Raw genomic sequence first — 21610 nt, 5'->3', positions numbered from 1 at the left:
TTTCAGTGTCCTTGTCAAGATTTATGGGAGATGAATTTCCCCCAAAAAAGAGAAGTGGGAATAGGCATAACTTCTGTCGATCAGGAGGTGGCACTGTGTGATCTCTTTTTGTCAGGACTACTTCTTCTTCTCCATTTTGCTCAAGCTATCTTGGCTTAGCTTAGCTGGGTTTTGGCCAGCATTTGCGTGTGTGTTTGTTTAAATCTTGTCTGAGAATTTCACCCGCCTGCTCTCACAAGCTCCTGCTGCTATCACAGCTCACCACAGCCTTGGCCCGACAACAAGTAACATCATCTCTGGGCCAACTGCTTGATTCACTGATAGGAAGTCTGTCAGGGTAAGATATTAAAAATAATAATAATGAGATGGTAGTATATGTGGGGTATTTTGAAAACATGTTCCCAATTACCGTTTTTCTAAGACTCACCTCAAAGGACTGACTGGCGAATGACAGAATACCCCATCCAAAAATATTTATGATTACCTATCTTGATTGTTTAAAGTTTTAAACCATAAATATAACACAAACGATGGTACCTAAACAGTTACATGTCATTTCAAACTCATTTTACAACATTACCCTTAAAAATAAATGGCTTACAGATTATTTGATTTTGAAAATATACAGCAGAAGTACACATGTACATGAACATCTCTGTAACTTCCACTAACAACCCAGGCTAAGCTTTGCTCCTCCCCGACATACAAAGATGATTAGTCTCTCAGCCAAGATGTAGCACTTCAACATACTTCCTTGACAGCAATGTGCTCTTTTCCTATTTAGATAGGGATTTGTCAGCATCTTTGTTGATTAGAAAAAGCATACAAACCACAAAATGGTCCGTTTTTCAGCGAGTAGCTGGCAATAGAAAGGGTTAGATGTGAATCAGACAAAAATCAATAGGATACATTTATCTCCCCCATGTAATCAATGAACATTTACATTCATTACTTGGAGGAGACACTATAGGTGTCTTGAAATACCATACAAGTGACCCAACTTACAATTTATTTTGGGAGATTTGAGCCGTTGCTTGGACAATTTATTTTTTTATTTTTTTGCTTTGACTTGCAATCAAACATTTGAGATACACCCTAGATGGGCTGTTGAATAGCACTTATGTGGTAGTGTGATCATACTCAAAAAGTTAAAGGTACTTGTTTATAGTTAGCAAAGAAAAGCAATGCTAGCTACTGGTTACAACATTTGTATGAGGGCCTATTGTCTTTTTCTTTTTTTTTTTTTTGATTGGCTATAATGGCAACCAAGAGCTTGGCAGCTTTAAAGGGATCATTCGGCCTGGGTGGTCCATTTTTCACTAACAAGCTCAGTTTTTTTCAAATCAGGAAAATGAGCTTGCATGATCAATTTTGTCAATTTGTTTTGGAGGAATCAGTAAATCACTAACTACTCTCAAAATTCCCATTTCTAGTCAGCAATATAGCACCCGGGCCAGCTCACTGGCCCATAAACCCCCAGAGACGTTGAGCGTCCGATGAGTGGGATAAGGCCCAGCATTTATCCAATAACCATTCAGTTTCAGACATTGGAACAACCCACTCTAAGCTTCTTTATCGAGCCAGTAGTCGCTCAGCGTCCGAGCGCCGTGGCGCCACGGAGTAATGGATGTCATGTCAGGTACCTGTGATAAGTAGCTGATTCTGAACAAAAGATGAAGGTATTCTAGCGCATATTTAATCCATGAAATTTAGACACAGCAGTACATATTTTCACCACTTTTATGTGGGGGAGTGAGTGTGGTATTTTGGGGAAGCTGAGCTTCCCTTGCAGTCTGTTCGAGCAATCGCCACTGGATATTAGTCTTTAGCCAGACAGGCTAACAAGACGAGATTTATTGCTGGTAGCAACGTCTGCGTTCCGGACTCTTGCTTTTTTTTTTTTTTGCTTCTGAATATTGGTAACTTGTGAGCTAGCCCACTTTCCAGGAATAGTGTTGCTCCTTAATATCCTTTAACTCTTTGATCTTGATCTGTATGCATTAGTTTCCATCTTTGTTTCAAACGATTTCCTTGAGTGTCTTTGATATGGCGAATGTAACCTTCAAAGGCACCCCGCATGATTCAGCCTGAGCACGGCACCTATGATTGCCGTCAAGGCTTTTCAATCACGTTGGAAAGAGGAATGCATTTTTAGCGTTTCGTAAATACCGCAGTTGCCCTGGAATTTTAGACGGCGAACCAAGAGCAACACTCGCCATTGTCTTCTTGCTTTTGTCAACCAGAGAAGGCTGATTTCAAAGACTCTCAAGGACGGAGTACTCAGTTTGCCTAATATTGTAGTTGCTTATTGCCAGAGGTGGCAAAAGTACTGACACTCTGTACTTAAATACAAGTGTATGGATACTTGTGTAAATAAAATACTCTGTTTACTTAAACTTTCTATAGTCAGACTAGCACAGTTAAGATCACAAAATACAATCTTCTCAATCTGGCCTTCTTCCTTTCTGTGATCCCGAGTGCACCAAACAGATGGTTCGCAGGTACACAAAGTGGAGCCTTCCAGACGCAGTGCAACGAATCAACAATGAAAAAAAAAAAACCCTGCAAATCCTCAGAAGCATCCCTTTGTGAATACCACCCAAGTCACCATACCACCCAGCTCGAAAGAGAAACATTTCATCACCGGTCCCCACTCAAGAATTGGAGCATTCCAAGGCATCTGCACCGACGCTGCTCTTAATCTCAAGCGGATGACAGAAGTGCGGAGGAATTTCTCTACTCTGCGTCTGAACGGGCCTGCCACGATGCTTTCCTGCGTCCCTGTCAGTTCTTACGTGGCCCTGGCTTTTTTATAGAAATATGACCCCCAACACCATACCGAAGGATGTCCTAAGGAACGTCTCCAAACACCATCCGGAAAGTGTCTACACTTGTAACAGCTTTCTAAATTGCAATGAACTCCCGTTGACACTCACAAAGTTTTCTGTCGAACTTTGTAAACAATTATTCGCAGATTTTTTTTTTTAGCTATTTGCGCTTTTGTAGCAAAGATGTTTTGACAGTCGGCGAAAGATTGCCACAAGCTTTAACCATCCACTACACCAATCGTACAGCTTAAGTTTGATGGCAGATCCTCTTAAATTATATACCCATCTGAGGTGTGGTCTACAACCAGGTGGTGGACTTTGCCCACCTGTGTGCTGTGTTGTATTGGCTGAACTTCTCCTTGCCAGCTTGAGGGTTTTCGCATCTCAGCGCTCGTGTGAGGCTGGACCATAGACTGGGTCCAGATGTCGGTGCGAAACTCCGCAGCTGAACAAACAGTGGCGAGTCTTCTCTACAGCATGATATGTTTAAAATGACACTCTGGTCTAAAAAGATGTTGGCCAGCTGAGTTGGAAGAACTGCATTCTGATATTGAAAAGTCTACACATTAAAATAAATTTGCAGACACTTTAGGCTTATTATGAAAAATCTACACCAAGGCTGCTCATCAGCATATTTGATTTCTTTTTTAAAACAGACAGATGGTCCAAGTCATTAAAAAAAAGTTCATATAACTAACTTAATTTCCTTATCATTTTATAATTGTATTAATTATAGATAATCAGATTATAATTAATTGAAACATTTATTTGATCACATAAATGCAAAATGTATGTATTACGTGACCAATATCTGTAGTTTTACAATCTTAATTAAATTTTCAACTATTTAATAAGATTAATTAATAATCTAATCTTAAAGGTATTTGTAAAAGTGTTTATTTTACAAATAAATTAAAACAATTTAAACTATAATCTATTTATGATAGATTGCCAATATCTAATGATTTATTCATTAATTTCAGGTGGGAAAAGGACTAAATTAAACTGAAGAAACTAATTTATCCTCTTTGCTAGTGTTTGCTAAAGTCAGAGGGAAGCCATCTTACTTTGCCACTGTTACTGACAACTTATGTTCGGTTCGTTGAAAACACTGTTATCACTGGATTTTTTATGCTAGGATCCTTGTATGGAGTAATGAGAGTCTCTCAAAGAACGAGCTTCACTGTTATCTCAGTATCGTGAATCGTGACTCACAGAAGTTAGGTTTACATTTCGCTGTGATTTTTTTTTTTCTGATGGGCTTTGCTTTCATTTCATTGTTTATGCTTCTGACAACATGAGGCAGACGAATCTTTGAGTAAATATACCTAAGGAGAAACAAATATATAATTTCATTCTTATGGATGAAATGTGCATGTAGCGCGTGCTGTGGCATTTTTTCCGTATAGAGACAGAAACACTGATGAACATCACAATGTTTTAAAGTGGAAGTCAACCCAAGTATAATTTTTTCAAGAATATCTTCCCAGCAGGCCCACTAGTTGAAACACAGCATTCTGATTAATTTTGCGTTTGTGGAATATAAGTTAAGTAGCAAAATGCACTTGTTTTTAGCCATCTCTGGGGGTGGCCATTTTGTCTTCTGTCGACTGAAAATGACATCACAACTGCTTACAACGACCAATCACAGCTGACGTGTTCTCTGAATCTGAGCCGTGATTGGCCGTTGTGAGCAGTTGTGACGTCATTTTCAGTTGACAGAAGACAAAATGGCCGCCCCAGAGATGGCTAAAAACGAGTGGATTAACACTTATTCCGCAATCGCAATATTTATCAGAATACCCTGTTTCAACGAGTGGGCTTGCATAAAACATTCATTCATTCATTCATTATCCATACCGCTTCTCCTCACAAGGGTCGCGGGGCGTGCTGGAGCCTATCCCAGCTGTCTTTGGGCAGTAGGCGGGGGACACCCTGAATTGGTTGCCAGCCAATCGCAGGGCACACAGAGACAGACATTCGCACTCACAATCACACCTAGGGGCAATTTAGACAGTCCAATCAACTTACCATGCATGTTTTTGGAATGTGGGAGGAAACCGGAGTACCCGGAGGAAACCCACGCAGGCACGGGGAGAACATGCAAACTCCACACAGGGAGGCCGGAGCCGGGATCGAACCCACGACCTCTGAACTGTGAGGCGGACGTGCTAACCAGTCGACCACCGTGCCGCCTGCATAAAACATATTCTTGAAAAAAATATGTTTGCGTTGACTTCCGCTTTAAATTAGGTGCGCTTAGCTTCACTTCTTGCTACGGCGAGGAAGCCGCATTGGCATCCATCCATTATCTACACCGCTTATCCTCACAAGGGTCGCGGGGCGTGCTGGAGCCTATCCCAGCTGTCTTCGGGCAGTAGGCGGGGGACACCCTGAATTGGTTGCCAGCCAATCGCAGGGCACACAGAGACAAACAACCACACTCACAATCACACCTAGGGGCAATTTAGAGAGTCCAATCAACGCCGCATTGGCATTCCATTCATATATAAGTCACTGGTGTTTGCTACTTTTTAGCTTAACAAGTATCTAAGTAGACAACCAACTTGTCTGGAGACATTTCAATCTGTCGGTGCTGGCTGGAATGTCCTGATTGGAGCAGAACCGGACAGGAGTTGGGTGGACTTTCCAGACATTTTGAATAACACAGACAATCTACTCTGGCAAGGAAGCATCTTGGCAGCGTTGAACGTAAAACATTTCAGTTGGGATTTATCTCGCTGCAGCTCTGCCACGGTGGGCTGTAAATAACCCACAATAACATCTGTGACTTAAAAGCGCGAACATTGTTTGAAACCGTTTGCTCTCCCCAGGTTTGGTATGTTATTTCTCCCAAAACACCAATAGGAAAGAAACAAAAACCCTTTGCACGAGAACTCACTCTGGGGTGGGTTTGTTGTCTTAATGGCAACCAAACCATGTCTCAATGAAAGTTGTCTTTGCCGGTGGCCTTTTTCTTTTTGAACTGTGCCCTGGAGGAAGGGCGGTGGAGAAGGCTTTCATTCATGCGGCTTTCACAGAGACCTGTCAGCAAACATGCCACTACTGTCTGCCTGCCAAGTGTCTCTCAATCTGCAGCCGCTGCATGCACATGCACCAAAGCAAAAATACCTGGAAAGTCCTGAAACACTTTAATCCCTCAAATAGTCCCAACTGAGAAGAAAATCTCAATATGTCACTTCACAGATGCTGTCGTTCACAAACGGACATTAGGGGATTAGTCCATTTGGAATCCATTGGCAACCAAAACAGCAGCACATGTCACATGTGGCCGCTCCATAGTGTTGTATGCGTCCAAGTTTATGTTGTGTTGCACTTTTGCAACTGTTTTCTCCTGAACCCTCTGTTGCTAACCAAAACAGCAGCAATGCACAAAGTATTGCGTTCGAACAGACTCTGACGTGGTTGCTATGCAATGTTGTGTACATCCATGTGTGTGTGAGTGTTGTGGGGAGCGACTAACAATTACCTAAGGAGATGCTATTGTTATCTGCTGAGCTCATTTGTTAACCAAAATTGCAGACAAAAACACCTCACTCCTTAATACAGTTTTTATTGTATCAAATCGGACATAAAATAACAAACAAAAATGTTCAAGCATTATTAACAGTTTCAAACAACTTTCAGGCATATTGCACAGTCTCTCTGAACGTTCCTCTTACACTTTGGCCTTTATTTTGTATTTTTGGCAGCAAATTCTAAGTCCCAAGTCAACAAACAGTACATGGAGGTCTGTAAGGTAGTAAGTAAATTGATGTCCCAAACTCACTAAATTACATAATTTTGGAAGAGTATTTGGGCCACCCTGAAATAAAAGACTAAATAAATACAATTGTATTATTTGGGAAAGAGAAAGAAGAAGCAATATATTTGCATTAAAAGTTGTATATTCTCAATCTTGAAATCATAATGTTTTGTGAATAGTCTTCTATTTTCTAGAAAAAAGTTGTATTTTCCAAATTAAAAAGTTGTAATATAAGAAAAACGTCAGATTCCTGCAAAACAAGTTGCCTAGAAAAGAGAATAAAATCATATCCTTTCGACATAAGTCATATGTAGCATTTTCTTTGTGTTTTCTTTTACAGGGTGGCCCTAAAAGATCTTCATACAAACCAGTATTAGTATGTTGCATGCATGTTCCATAGATTTCTGACTTTTTTGATCCCCAAATCCATCAATTCTTAAGCAAAAAAGAGTCACTTATTGGGGTTGAACGACTTCAGAATTTGTAGACAACTGTAAGGTGATGACAGTCAAGTCGACGTCCATTAATCGATGACTTCATTTATATTTCTCACTTGTCAACCCAGTCAGAATCGTATGCTCCCCGCCATCTCCGAATGCAGTCGGCACGCCCCTCACTTGGCTCACCCGCTCACATTCACACACTCGCTCATCCAATCCCATTCAAACATCTTCACTGCCACGCAGAGAGCCAGAACACGCAGAACTCCAACTCCAATACACACAGCACAACTGCAGGGGCGCTACTCACTATAATACTGCACAATAATTTTAATAAATGACAAGGAGGAGGGAATTCTTTGCATTAATGTAAACGTGACAGCCTTTCTACCGATCGTGTTATGTGGATTCCTACCAGAGTTCTACAAGCTGCGACAGCCCGCGAGGCAGTGGCGATGTCCGAGCATAATTTGTGATTGGCTGAGTGCGGAATGAAGACTTGAGCGAAATGCTAGCTGGATGATTTACTTTGGCGTACTTAAGGCAGACATTATCGATTCATTTTCACAGTATCCAAAGAGGTTGTTGATCGACCACTGCTTATCCTTGTTTCATCGCCTCAGCAGAAGCTACTATTGTTCGTCTTTCTCGGTTAAAGGAGGGCATTTGATGAATTTGCTAATTTACATCTGATGTGAAGATTAAGGATGTTCTAGCATTTTCAAGTGCGCGTGTATAGCACCTTATATTTGAGGATAGACTTCTATATTTTGCAAGTGAACGTGCCACCAGTCTTTTATTAGTAAAACATTCGCACACCCTTGACGCACAGCTGCTAGTTTGCTCCGCAGACGCCACCATCTTTTGCTTTGTGCGAGGTGTTCATTTTGTTAATGCCAACATATGGGATCGGCAATTTAAGCGCTAACCGTCATTGCTGAGTGGTAAAGTCAACTCGTAGACAAATTGATGTAACCCCGAGTCCCTTGTCCAATTTACTTCAACGGAACATCACATACACACAAAAAATACATTCTATTATTATCCTTTGACAAAAAAGAAACAACACATAGCACCACAGAAAACATCATTGAAGAAATAAAGTAAAACGTGAAATAAAATAAAAATCATCTAGGACCATGACGTGAAAAACAAAGGAACTGTATCAAATGGAACCTCTTGAGCTGATATGACCAAAAAAATAAGATGAACAAAAAAATCATACGTGAGGAGTTTCTGTTGAAATTCAAATAATCTTCAACCCCTGAAAATAAGAACAAAATATGAATAACATGCATTAACATTCATGTTGGACATGAGTGAATCGCCTTCCAGCACCTTGTTACTTGACAGTTGCGTGTCTGAACGTAAACCCCCGTGTACGCGATGTCGCATCTCACGATGTTGTTTGTGAAGTCCGACTCCAGTACATGCAAGTCAGGATTAACGGTGACCTGAGAGCGTTGTTAAAAACTGGTTAAGAGAGCATGCTATTGAAGTCAAATCATATTGCACTTTTTTATTCCATATGTATTTTTTTACCTCCAAGACGTAATTTCCTGGTGTGACGTCGGTGATGTCGATCCACTGGCAGTCAATGTTGGCGGCGTAGAGGTCGTGACAGCCCGGGCTCAGTCCCTGAAAACAAAATGTTTAAACAAAATGTTGAAACACAAAGCAGCAGACTGCAAACCATGTTCCACGGGCAGGATTTGCTCAAGTCTCATGAGATTTGCTAACAAACAACTTGGAGTTCAACCAAATCTTTTGAGGAAAAGTATACCTCCAAAGTTGCACAAAACGTAAGGTTGAGGTTGGACCCCTGTCATACATTGCGAAAGCTTCTGAAGATCTACCAGACTCCAGACGTTTGCAGAAGTTCAAATGCTCAAAAAGTCACACATATTGTATATTATATATTGTATTGAATTTCAGATAAAAGATGTCTCTAAATTGTGCATAATTTTACTGGTGAAACATCTTGAAGTCTCAATTTCCCTAAAACTTGAACAAATCAGAGTAAAACCAAAATTTTGTGAAAAATATGCCGCAAGAGTTGCACAGAACTTCAGTGATTGAACCTTCCCAGATTTGTGGACATCTAATGAGATTTGCTGAAATTTTCTTGAATCTTAGGAGATATTCTGAAGTTTCTAATGACTCTTTTGCCTTGAATGAAGTCACATGAGACTCTGTGAGGTTTATTGAAATCTTGCTTCATTTTCTCGAGTTTCATGAGATTTGCCACAGTTTTGAATGACCCTGTCGTCTTTGATGAAGTCACGTGAGACTTTGTGAGATTTGTTGAAATCTCACAAAATCTCAAAAGTCCCTAAAGTCGTAGCTACAGATAGGAGCTCAGCTGCAAAATACGCCTATGTATATAGTCACAAAACTTCAATGGTCTGATCAAAAGACAGAGAAAAGAAATGTGTCTTTAACTGGGTTTTAAAAATTGACCGAGAGGGGGCTTGCCTATCAACCAATGAAGGTCATTTCAGAGGGAAGGACCAGTGACAGAAAAAGGCTCGATCCTCTCTGAGGCTCCGCTTGGTCCTTGGCACCTCGAGCAGACCTGAGGCTGCGGGGAGGTGCGTAGGTGTAGAGGAGCTCAGAGAGGTACGCCGGGGCCAGGCCTTTTAAGGACTTATAGACAAATAAGAGAATGTTAAATTGAACCCTAAAATGCACTGGGAGCCAGTGAAGGGAGGCCAGAATTGGTGGTATGTGCTCGATCTTCCGGGCTCCAGTTAGTAGCCAGGCAGCAGCATTTTGGACCAACTGGAGACGTTTGAGGGAGGACTGGCTGACTCCAAAATGAAGTGCATTGAAGTAATCCAGCCGAGATGTAACAAAGGCATGGATGACTGTTTCTAAGTGCTGATGGGAAAAGAGGGGCTTTACCTTAGCCAGCTGTCTAAGGTGAAAGAAGCTCGACTTTACAACAGCGCTGATTTGCTGGTCCAATTTAAGATCACTGTCCATTTTAAAACCCAAGTTTGAGACTGTTGGCTTTAGATGTGAAGACAGGGGGCCCAGGTCAACAGGGTGGGATGGAGACGAGCCACTGGGACCGAACACCATCACGTCTGTTTTCTTTTCGTTGAAATTTAGGAAATTTAGTGACATCCAGTCTTTGATGTCCTCTAGGCAGGACAGAAGTGGTCAAAAGGAGAGAGCCTCTTTTTTTTCCTTAGCGGGATATAGATTTGACAGTCGTCCGCGTAGCAGTAGAAGGAGATTCCGTGTTTTCTAAGGATGGAACCCAAGGGCAGCAAATACAATGAGAACATCAATGGCCCCGGAATAGAACCCTGTGGAACACCATACGATAGAGGGGCAAAGCTGGACTCAGAAGAACCTTGGCTAACAGAAAAAGTCCTGCCAGCTAAATAGGATCCAAACCACTCTAGAGTGTATCCACTAATGCCCACTTGGTGTTGCAAGCGAGTCAAAAGAATATTGTGGTCTACCGTATCGAAAGCTGCAGTCAAATACAACAAAACGAGACATACGTGGTCTCCAGTGTCATTTGCCAGGAGGATGTCATTGAAAACACGTAGCAGGGCTGACTCTGTGCTATGCATCTTCTTGAAGCCTGACTGGAAAACTTCCATGACATTGTGTTTATCCAAGTAAGATCTTAGCTGTGAGTGCACCACTTTTTCCAGAATTTTAGACACAAAAGGCAGCTTGGAAATGGGTCTAAAATTTGATAGCACAGCTTGATCAAAGCCAGTTTTTTTCAGCAGGGGTTGCACTACAGCATGCTTAAAATGTTGGGGGACGACACCAGAAGACAGGCTGCTGTTGATAATGGCCAAAACTGATTTTCCAATTGTCGGGATACTCTCCTTAAAGAAGTGTTGAGGAATGGAGTCCTAATGGGAGCCCGATGGTTTCATATGGCAAACCACTTCCTCCAAAAATGTCAATGAAACCGGCCCAAAGGAATCGAACACTGCTGAACAAGGAACTTGGACAGAGGGGTCAAATGTGGTGTTCGAAACAAGAGCCCTAGCTGTAGCAACCTTGTCAATGAAAAACTGCATGAATCTATCGCACATTTCAGGGGACGATTCCGTGCAAGTCGGTTGACGGGGCTTGAGTACAGAGGCGACTGTTTTAAATAGAGCACGTAGATTTTGGCGATTTGCCTGAATCAGACTTGGCAAGTAGGAGCACTTTTGGTCCATCAAGAGGCCACGTCACCTGTGTGTGAGCTGTGCAAGCGTAACGCCGTCGGACACCCGTGTCGCAGCCTGTGTCCTCCAGGCAAAAACTGGCCTTGTGTCCCTCGGCCACTTTGTGACCGGTGGCGGCGTCCAGGAGGTCGTAGTTGCTGAAGGCCTCCATGCTGTGGTAGTGTCTGTTGAAAAATAAAAAACATGGCATTTGTATATTTGAAAAAAAATGCTAGAAATTCAGAAAATTTTATCTGTTCGTGCAATTACCAATTTTATACTAGTCAGTTTTCTTGTTCTTCCACAATTTGCCATCTGACTTTTATTTTACTAATTTCCTATGTATCAAACAGAGCAGTGCTTCCAATTTCATTGCATACCTGATGTACAAAGACAATAAAGGCATTCTTTTCTATTCCTCTCTCTCTCTCTCTCTCTCTCTCTCTCTCTCTCTCTCTCTCTCTCTCTCTCTCTCTCTTTTTCTCTCTCTTTCTTTCTCTCTTCCTCTATCTCTCTCTATCTAAAACGTATTTATACTGAATTTGAGCTAAAATTATGTTAAGAATTGTAACATAATATAAAATACAATTCTCTAAATATACAAAATAGATAAATTACAACTGTTGTTTAAAAAAACCACTGTATTCTAAAAATGTACATGTATTAAAAAAAAGTGGATTGTTTTTCTTTTATCGGCTGGCTGGCTGGCTGGATGGATGGGAGTATTTAGTACCTAAATCCAAGGCAGGGACTTACTGGTGACAGCTGTGCCAGTCCCACTGGTGCCTGGGCTTGACTGGGAGAAAGTCGGCTGTGCCCTGGTTCTTCACCTTTTGCGGGAAGCGCAGGAGCACCCGAAAGTCGATGTCTCGCACCGAGGGTCCGTAAGCCGACCTGGGTGGAACATTTACTTCAATCACTGAGTTGGTTTGTGTGTACGTGTGTGTGTGTGTGTGCGTGTGTCTGTGAGTCTACTTGGCCAGGCAGTCCTCCTCCGCTGCACAACGCAACGCAAACATCTGCATACGCTGGACATAAGCCCCTGCTTGGATGGCATATGGATCCGGCACCAGGTCAGGAAGCCCTGTGAGAACACAGTACTAGGTCAGTATGTGTGTTTTTTCCCCCCTCAATACCTCAATGTTCTATACTAACTGCAGCTGTCAAAGTGTGTGACAAAAAAGTACAGGTGGGGCACCTGCGTCATATGAGTCATGAATTGCCCACGGAGCATTTGATGTATATGATACAATACACTTGCCACATACTGTACAGTCCCCTTTAAAAGTATTACAACGGCAAGGTCAATTACTTTGTTTTTATTGTATCAAAAGATGAATATCACACAAAAGTTCAGAATTCCAGCTTTCATTTCATGGTATTTACATCTAGACGTCTTAAACAACAGCACCCTTTCTTTGAATCCAGCCAAAAAACACACTGCCAACACAACAAAGGACTTCATCGGTGGAAAAATGGAAGGTCTTGGACTTGCCAAGTCAATCACTGGCCCTTAACCCAATAGAGCATGCATTTTACTTCCTGACGAGGACACGGAAGGGAGAAACCCCCAGAAACAAAGTACAACTGAAAGAACAGCAGTAAAGGCCTGGAGAAGCATTTCAAATGAAGAATGCAACAGTCTGGTGAAGTCAATGCATTGCAGGCTTGATGCAGTTGAGGTACTGTATATGATAATATACTGTAGACCAATTTTGATATTGCATTAGTTCTCTTCACTTCACTATAGAGAGTGAAGGCTGATCAATGATAGTATCAGAAGGCTCTGAAAAAGACACGGAGGGGCGACTCAGACCCCTTAAGGCTTTTGGATGAGACCAAAAGACCAAGGTGTTTTAGGAGTAAACAATGCAAGTTTGAATATTCATCCAGTGTTACGACCCACCATTTGGCCGTTAAATTGTGTGTGCGGGAGCTCTCTCAGTGTCTGGAGAGAAAATGACACACAATGTATACAGTTACAGAGGACTGGAAACTGGAAATGAAGGAGGACGTCACCGCATATGGCAGTTGAGTGAAGGGGACTTACAGTATAACGTTGAAAGAATATTACAGTAATCATTTCAGCAGCAATAGTAGGTATACCAATTCATCCGTTTTTTTCTGCTTATTGGGGTCGGAACATGGAGGCAGTAGCTCTAGCAGGGAAACCTAAACATCCCGCTCCCCAGCCTCTTCATCCGGGGAATCCCAAAGCGTTCCTAACATAGTGTCTCCATCGTATCCTGGGTCATCCATGGCGTCTCATCCCGGCGGTACTTGTCTGTAACACTTCACTAGGGAGGCCTCCAGGGGGCATCCTGATCAGATGCCTGAACCACTTCACCTGGCTCCTGTCCTGTTGCGGAGGAGCAGATAAGTATGGTAATAAGTACGGTAAATCCACACCTGCTCTGCGTCTCTCTCTGTGGGCAATTCCAGAGCGGAAGAGAGTCCAACCCTTCTCAAGAGGACTGGTACCAGAGCCCAAGCTACGTGTCAACGCGAGCCTGTAGTCTCGACTACTACTTCTCGACTTCGCACACCAACTCGGGCTCCTTCCTTGCTAGAAAGTTGATGTTCCACATCCAGCTTCTGTAGCTGGGGATCAGACCGCCCAAGGTCCATGCCTCTGGTCACCACCCAGCTCACGTTGCACCCGACCCCTCTCACAGGTGGTGAGCCCATGGAAAGGGGGACCCACGTTACCCTTTGCGGTTGTGCCCGGCCAGGCCCTTTCCAGTCTCACCTGCTGGCATGACTCCAGAGGGGGCCCCCGCTCCGGCCAAGTTACAAAGTAAAACACATTCCAATATTAGTATACATCATAGAGGTCTTTTGAGGCGAGCTATGTGTAACCCCTTACCTCGGACCTGTTTGCCATGTATGCACCTGCCGGAGCATGAAGCCCAAGCCAGGATCATTAGGACAGACAACCCTCCACCACGATAAGGTGATAGGGCACGGATGCCTCTAAGGTTAAAAATAACATAATTTTGGGTCAAAAATGGACCGATCTAATAATTGGGTCAATTTGACCGGACTTCTTGCGTAGTTTTGTTAACTTACTTTCTTGACTACAGTTGAAAACGGCATCAGTAAAGGCTAATCAATCCATAGACAGAGATATATGAATGAATTACCGGTATAAAAAACATAGACTAAAAGCCAGTTGTACTTTTGAAAATATTAGCAGTATTATATTTTGTTTGACCTTTTTTGCAGCAGGGAGTTCTAACTTTTAATTCTCACTTGTTGTTCTTTATGTTAGAATTTTAGCTTCTGTAATGGACTATATAACTAGTCTTATCAGAAATTATTAATGTATTGAATGCAAATTAGCTTTTTATTTTACTCTTAATTTTATATGACGATACTGTTACAGTCAAGGGATGTAACAAATATACTACCTATTACCAATGTAGTATTATGTTAAAAACACTATATTCTGAAATTGTACATGTATTAAAAAGTGGATTGTTTTTCTTTTCTTTTCTTCTTTTTGGATGGGAGTATTTAGTACCTAAATCCAAGGCAGGGACTTACTGGTGACAGCTGTGCCAGTCCCACTGAAATTAATCTTGTACACAAGATTAATTTTATCGCTATTAGTTATCATTTTATTGCTTACGGGATTCACTTTTTTCCCCACAGCCATTCAGGGCATATTTTCATAAAGTGCTGATTTGCTATAGATGTGATGTAATGGAGCATGTATGTTGAGTCTTAATCGTATACTCTACCACATTGCCAAATGAAAACGTGTCACTCAAACGTGAGCTACCGTTTTGGAAGTATCTCGTCCCGTATCCCGCGTCTGGGGGTCGTCGCGCGTGGCCCCCTGCTCGTCCTCTTGGGGGGTACATGTTGTACAACACCGAATTGCCTTGGGACTGATGCGAGTCGTCGTTAAACATGCCCATCGTCTCGTCGGAAGCGGTCTCCTCCAGCGGGTGGTATGGCGCTGGGGGGCCCGGGTCTCCCTCCAGGTACCTGAAGGCAGACCGTGCGTCGGGGAGCGCGCGTAACGGTACTTCCTCACGGCCGTGCTGAACTGAACCGTCCACAGTGAGACCGTCGGCCCACCTGAGGGGATCCCTATTGAAGCCAACTGGGGCGTCGACGGCGGCGCCGCGGCGAAGTGCCGCGCGTGCCTGATGCGCTCCGGGTGTTCCGGGTGGGATCCTCACCCTGCCACCGGATCCCGTCGCTCGGTCCCGACTGCTGACATAAACGCGCGCCGGGGACGCGAACTCGGAGCCGGTGCTCATGAGGCTGTGGATCTGCCCGTTGTTTTCCCATTGGATGCGGTGGAGCCAGGGGCCAGCTTGCGCCAGCTCGGGGTGCTGCTCTTGCCCACCAATGACTTTGAATAGTCCGTGGGAAAGATAGAGGAAGACAAGCGACGCAATTGCCATGACAACCAAACTACAACCCTTAAAAAAATACTCGTGTGCGTGAACAATTAAGGGATTCCACGCGCGTAAATGTCTTGCGTGCCCTTTCAGGTCCACTCCTGTCAGGACTAGAAGTGGGCTGGACCACCTACACTTTTTTTGTTTTTTAATTTTAAGTCATTTATCCAATTCAGCTCACTGAGCTCCCATGGTAATGGTCAAACCTTGTACTTTAACTCTTCACTCGCGAGACACTTTACTGAGTAAACTTCCACGCCCGGGTGTTAAGTTAACTGGCGGGGGAAGGGGGTGGGGGGTTGTCGGTTCCTGCGATTTCTACATACCACTTAATCTTCTAAGTAATATTACGTACACTATACATACAACAATATTATTGATATTATATAAATGTTATTTTGGGTGTGGGGGGAATGACAGTCCAAAAGATAAAAGGCTGAGGACAAACCCATATGTTAGGTCAAAGCATATCAAGCATTCTCCCTACAGCGGCTATTTTGATGACATCACTTGTATGAGAAAATATTTCAAAATGATTTTTTTTTTTTACAACAAATTCTGAATAAATATTTTTTCGCCAATAAAATACATTAAAATTCTGATTTAAAAAATGTTGAAAAAAAGAGTAAATACATGTATTTATAATGTATCTAAAAAAATAAAAAACTTCAAATGTATAGCTTTTCTTGATGAGTTCTAAAATTGAAATTAAAAATTATATATACATATATATATATATATATATATATATATATATATATATATATTTTTTTTTTTTTTTCTTGGCTACTGAAATAAAATCACAGTGAAAAACCTCTATAGTTTTTAAAGGTAATTTTCATTCGAGTAAAAAGAAATTCGTTTAAAATATTTTAAATAAAACCGCTTTAAATTACAATTAAAACAAACCCATAGTTCTGAATATAAACAACATGATTTAAAAAATGGAATTAAAATGTTACATTTCAACGTAAAATTTTAAACGTTATCTCATTATACACTAATAATATAGTACACTATTTATTTATTTATTTTTTTCTGGACCACAAACCTATTAAAACAGTGTAGAAGTGTGTTCATACGTGGCAAATATTAGTAGAACCTATACTCTACTACAGTGTATATACCACGTGAGGGCAGTGTTGCCAAAATGTTCTACCGATGATCGACCATTTCCCACAGACATCTTGGGAATACAGTGTCTACATTGTTCATTAAAAGTAGAGATAAATTTATATATAAATTGATATATAATTTAATTATAAAAATAATAATAACTCTGTTTTTTACCCACAGAGATTATTCGGAATGCAAATAAAAACACTTGGAATGGAAAGGAGTAGTAAAGTTGATAATGTACTAACAGCTTTATACGGAACGACTAATATTCGTGCTGTAGTGTTGAGCTGTGTTGAGATGTCTCCATGAGATGTCTCCATGTTTGTCTTGTCTGTCTTATACTGTCCTCTAGGTGGCCAAGGCGGGCACACCTGAGAGAGTTGCACAAATAGCCATTCAGATGATGCAGTGTGATAAAAAAAAAAAAAAGTTGAATTCTCTCTAATTATATAATTTCTGTATGTTTTTATAAAGTAAAATCTTATGAGGTGCTGTTTGCTGTTGCTTTTTTTTTGTGAAACAGATCACTTGTCCTCTATGATTTCCTATGCCCCCTCAAAAAAAGATGGTTGCAAAATAAACCAAGGGTGCCCACACTTTTTCAGCCTGAGAACTACTTATGACATGGCGGAGTCAAAATGATCTACCACCTACTAAAAATGCAAAACACATTATTTATAAATATAATGAGAATTATTTGTACATGTACCGTGTATGCTGGTGTACCTTGCATGACTGCATCAACCTATATAGCACAATACAACAAAATAATGTTTTGGGATTACCTTACTCTGATGACTTGCACTGAATGGAATCAGCCAGCATATAAAAAGTATATTTTCAGCAACAACAATGCGCCCATTCGCTCCATTCAGCGCGTACAAAACAAGTCAACTTTTTTGCACACTATGCTAATGCTAACAATATTGCTGTGTTGGTAAAGTTCAAGGACTGTTAAAAAAAAAAAAAAAAAAGCCACCGAGTGACAGAACTCTGTGCGGCTGTGTGTGACGTAGTATGCCCATTGCTGATTGGCTGCCGCGAGGCGAAATGGCAAAAAAGTTTACTTGTTTTATACGCGCCGAATGGAGCGAATGGGCGGATTCTCCGCGTCCCACCGCTCCAAACGCACCATTCGCAACCCCAACCGCCCGCGCGCGCTAACTACATTGACTCAAATTCAAACGCGCCACCAAAAACGCTCCCAACACAGTTGGTGTGAACGTAGCAATACAGTAGTGAGGACGGATGATAGGCTGGCGATCTACCCACAATGCCTTTGCGATCAACAACCGCGATCGCGATCGAAGTAAAGTGCACGCCTGTTCTAGACCACCATAAGAAGTTAGACGTGAAGCATTGCTCGCAGAGTTGACATTGTCACACCTTGTCCATACGAGCGTCCTCTTGCCAAATGTCGCACAACTCTTGGCCCGTCCAAATAGGGCCAATCTGCGTGTGATTCTATTCTTGGCCTTCCACGTCCCTCCCAGTGGCATTCTCGCTCGCTTTATAAGAGCGCCACGGCCTGGGCACTGGTTTGGCACAAGACCTCCCAGAGCAGGACATGTAAAAGGCACAAATAATAGCCAGTAAGTATTATGATATGATGCTGAATTGAGACTTAATTGTGTGTGCAAAGTAAAGCAATCACATCAAAATGTTACCACCCAAAAAAAAAAAGGCGGCAAACTAACCTTTACTTTCTGCTTTGAAAATAAAACACTTGAATACTTGATGCTTTGAATATGTTATAATCTGTAGGTGTCCTCCATGGCCTTGCTTGATGATGATGATGATGATGATATATGGAATACACAACTTATTGATAAGAGCCGCACACTGCAGGTGAGATGCTGAAAACCTTCTTTTCATGCAATGATAAATAGATAGATAGATAGATAGATAGATAGATAGATAGATAGATAGATAGATAGATAGATAGATAGATAGATAGATAGATAGATAGATAGATAGATAGATAGATGTACAGACAGATAGATGTGTGATTGCCAGTCGCCAATTTTATGCACCAGCCTTCACCTTATGTCTCGTGCGTGTGTGTCAGTGTGACTCCAAAGGACACCTGATGGTTTATTATAGCAGGGTTAGTGTGTGTGTGCGTGCGTGTGCGACAATCATGCTTATCCAATAGAAAGCCATCTCAGTTGTATGGTGGCAAATGCCAATAATAAAGCGAGTTTTTGAATGACGAGGTCTCAATGAAAAGTGAGCATTATAGTCTTTTTAATACAGCTCCTGAATTGGATCTTATTAGAATCATGCAATTATTGGTTGATTATAGGTTGTCACATATGATTTATGGAGATTAGTGATATGGAACTGACGGTACATTAGATGATAGGGGCACAAATGCATTTATCATTATTAATGTACATTGCAGTATTTCTAATATAGTACTTTTTGTGTTGTATTGTATGGTGTGATCATTATTTGGTTGTATGTGTGTGTGTGTGTGTTAATAACTTGCTAATGATTACATTGCCAATTTGATCCTTGAAAATGTATGAAAAAAGATGACCATACAATTATAATTTTTTTATAAGGAAAAAACGTATCTAGCAAACACTAGGTCTTTTTTAAAAAAATCCTTGAATGATTTCTTCCCAGAAAATGCACAACTATTTTTCTTATTATAATTACATACAAATGCAAAAGTTGCCTTTCTCATAAGATTGTCTTTTTATAAATGAATAAATAAATAAATATATAAATAATAAATATTTATAAATAATAAAAATAATAATATAAAAAATAATAATAAATAATTATAAATAATAATAAATCTCATAAGATTACAATTCAAAAAAATCTAAAATAAAGAAATAAAAAATACTTTTTTCAAATTAAAAATACAAGTTTTTATGAAACTTGTTCTGAACATTTAATCTAAAAGAATAAATAAAATGTACTTTTCCAAAGAAAAATACATCTATTAATCAAAACAATACACTGTACTCTCATAGGATTACAACTTTTTATCTAAAAAATAAACATTTTAAATAAAGAAAAAGCTCTATTCTCATAATGTTGCACCCTTTTATACCCCCAAATGTTTTTCTCAAAAATACAACTTATAAAAAAACCCACATTTTATTTTCATATCATTGCAAGTGTTTATCTAAAAAATAAATTAAAAAATATTTTTTCTTAGAAAAACAATAGCTTTTTTTTAAATAGAAAAGATACACTTTATCCTCAAAAGATTACAACTTTATTTCTAGACAATAAATTTAAAAGAATGCTTGAATAAATAAATAAATAAACAAGACTTTTTGACCTGAAGCAAAATACCTTTCATTTCTTGAAACCTGATTACAACTACAGTAAATAAGATGGATCATTTATTGTCATTATAAATAAATATTTAAATCATATGAGTCAACTGAGTGTATATTTTGATGTTTTTTTTTTTTTTTTAATGAAAATGTTTCACAGAAGTTAAAAAAAAGTTTTTGTGATATGAATGATGCCGCGCCCACCCAACACACACAGCCCCATGCCCACCATGTACGGAGGACCCGACTGTATTTTTGGTGGTTGTTATGGCGACGGCTGACGTGAGGGCTCCTTGTCGAGTTGTCACCTTACCCCTCCTTCACCTCCGCCCGGCAACCGACCAGTGGTCCGGTGGCATGTTTTTAAAATAACTCTCTCCCTCCTGACACCTCAGGCACTTGTTCTGAATTTAAAATGTCAGGCCAGTTGCCATCTACTCAAGAGCTGGTATGCCAACACCCACACCCCATCAGACATATCACAAGACCCACTTAAAAAGTTTTTGTAACATACTGTATGTGCTTAGGAACAGTCTTCCTGTACATTTTGTTCAACTGTGTATTGTATTTGACCCACTCCTGATTTCTGATTTATTACACTTAAATGCTGGCGATCACCAAACCAATTTTCATACAGTGGTACCTCGATTTATAAGCAAACCAACTAATGAGTTTTTCAAGATACGGGCAGTCGATGGTCATTTTATTCCTTGTGTTGCAAGCAAGAATCTGAGTTTCGAATGCTAGCTACTGTATGTGCCAGCCAACTTCGCAACAAGCGCCAGTTCTGCGTTTGATGACAGGTTTGGTCACCTTTGTCTCATACGTCCACAGAATACAAGATCCTTTTTTGGCTAATGTGAGATGATCTTTTTTATTTATTCATTTATTTGTCAGCAGTGGTTTTTGCCTCAGAACTCTCCAATGGATGTCAATTTTGACTTTTTAAAATAATAATAATAATAATAATGACGCATCAGATTTATCTGGTTAAGTCATGAACAAAGCCTTTACTGAGGTCAGTGAGGCCCTAAATTTTGTTGGATGTCGTTCTGAATTCTTTTGCAATCTCCTGGATGAATGGCCATTGTACTCTGAGAGTAATTTTGTTAGTCGACCACTTTTAGGAACATGGAACTCAACTCATCTTTTAAACACTGTAGTTAATCTCATTTAACTAATGATTTAAAAGGAAGAGCAATTGCTTTTTCACATAGAGCCACATAAATTTGGATTTTGAAACTATATTTTTCCTTTTACTTGGGTTGTCTTTGTGCGATATTAAACTAGTGTGATAACTAAGCAAAAAGTATATATATAATATAGAAGTTTGTGAATACTTTGTCATGACATCATTTATGAGTTTAATTCCTTGCGTCGTGTTGCATTCAAGGTCCAAAAAAATAAATAAATAACATCGAAGATAACATTCATACTTTGTTGGTTTTCCTGCAGTAGTTCATTGCATATCATAAACGTTTATGATATGTGGTTTGATCTTATCTGTAATCTCATACATCATGAGCGCTACTGAGTGAAAAAGACAACAGGAAACAGAC

The 21610-nt window shown here is 40.5% G+C and overlaps 1 protein-coding gene across 1 annotated transcript; it reads right to left on the bottom strand.

Moving 5' to 3' along the window:
• Positions 1-7799: 7799 nt before the first annotated feature.
• Positions 7800-15724, bottom strand: LOC147140840 (protein-lysine 6-oxidase-like). The gene is made up of 7 exons (XM_086043092.1): positions 15003-15724; positions 12194-12302; positions 11975-12112; positions 11247-11403; positions 8577-8672; positions 8373-8488; positions 7800-8298 (listed from the first exon to the last, which is right to left on the bottom strand). Exons 1-7 carry the CDS (start codon positions 15634-15636, stop codon positions 8292-8294), a joined length of 1257 nt encoding a protein of 418 aa, XP_085899218.1. The 5' UTR covers positions 15637-15724; the 3' UTR covers positions 7800-8291.
• Positions 15725-21610: the final 5886 nt, after the last annotated feature.

Source organism: Filicampus tigris, chromosome 10 (genome assembly GCF_054856515.1).
Source record: "Filicampus tigris isolate MCC_2025a chromosome 10, RoL_Ftig_1.0, whole genome shotgun sequence".
Taxonomy (NCBI): domain Eukaryota; kingdom Metazoa; phylum Chordata; class Actinopteri; order Syngnathiformes; family Syngnathidae; genus Filicampus; species Filicampus tigris.
The sequence above is the reverse complement of the archived record's forward strand: the minus strand, read 5'-3'. Positions and strand labels throughout refer to the sequence as shown.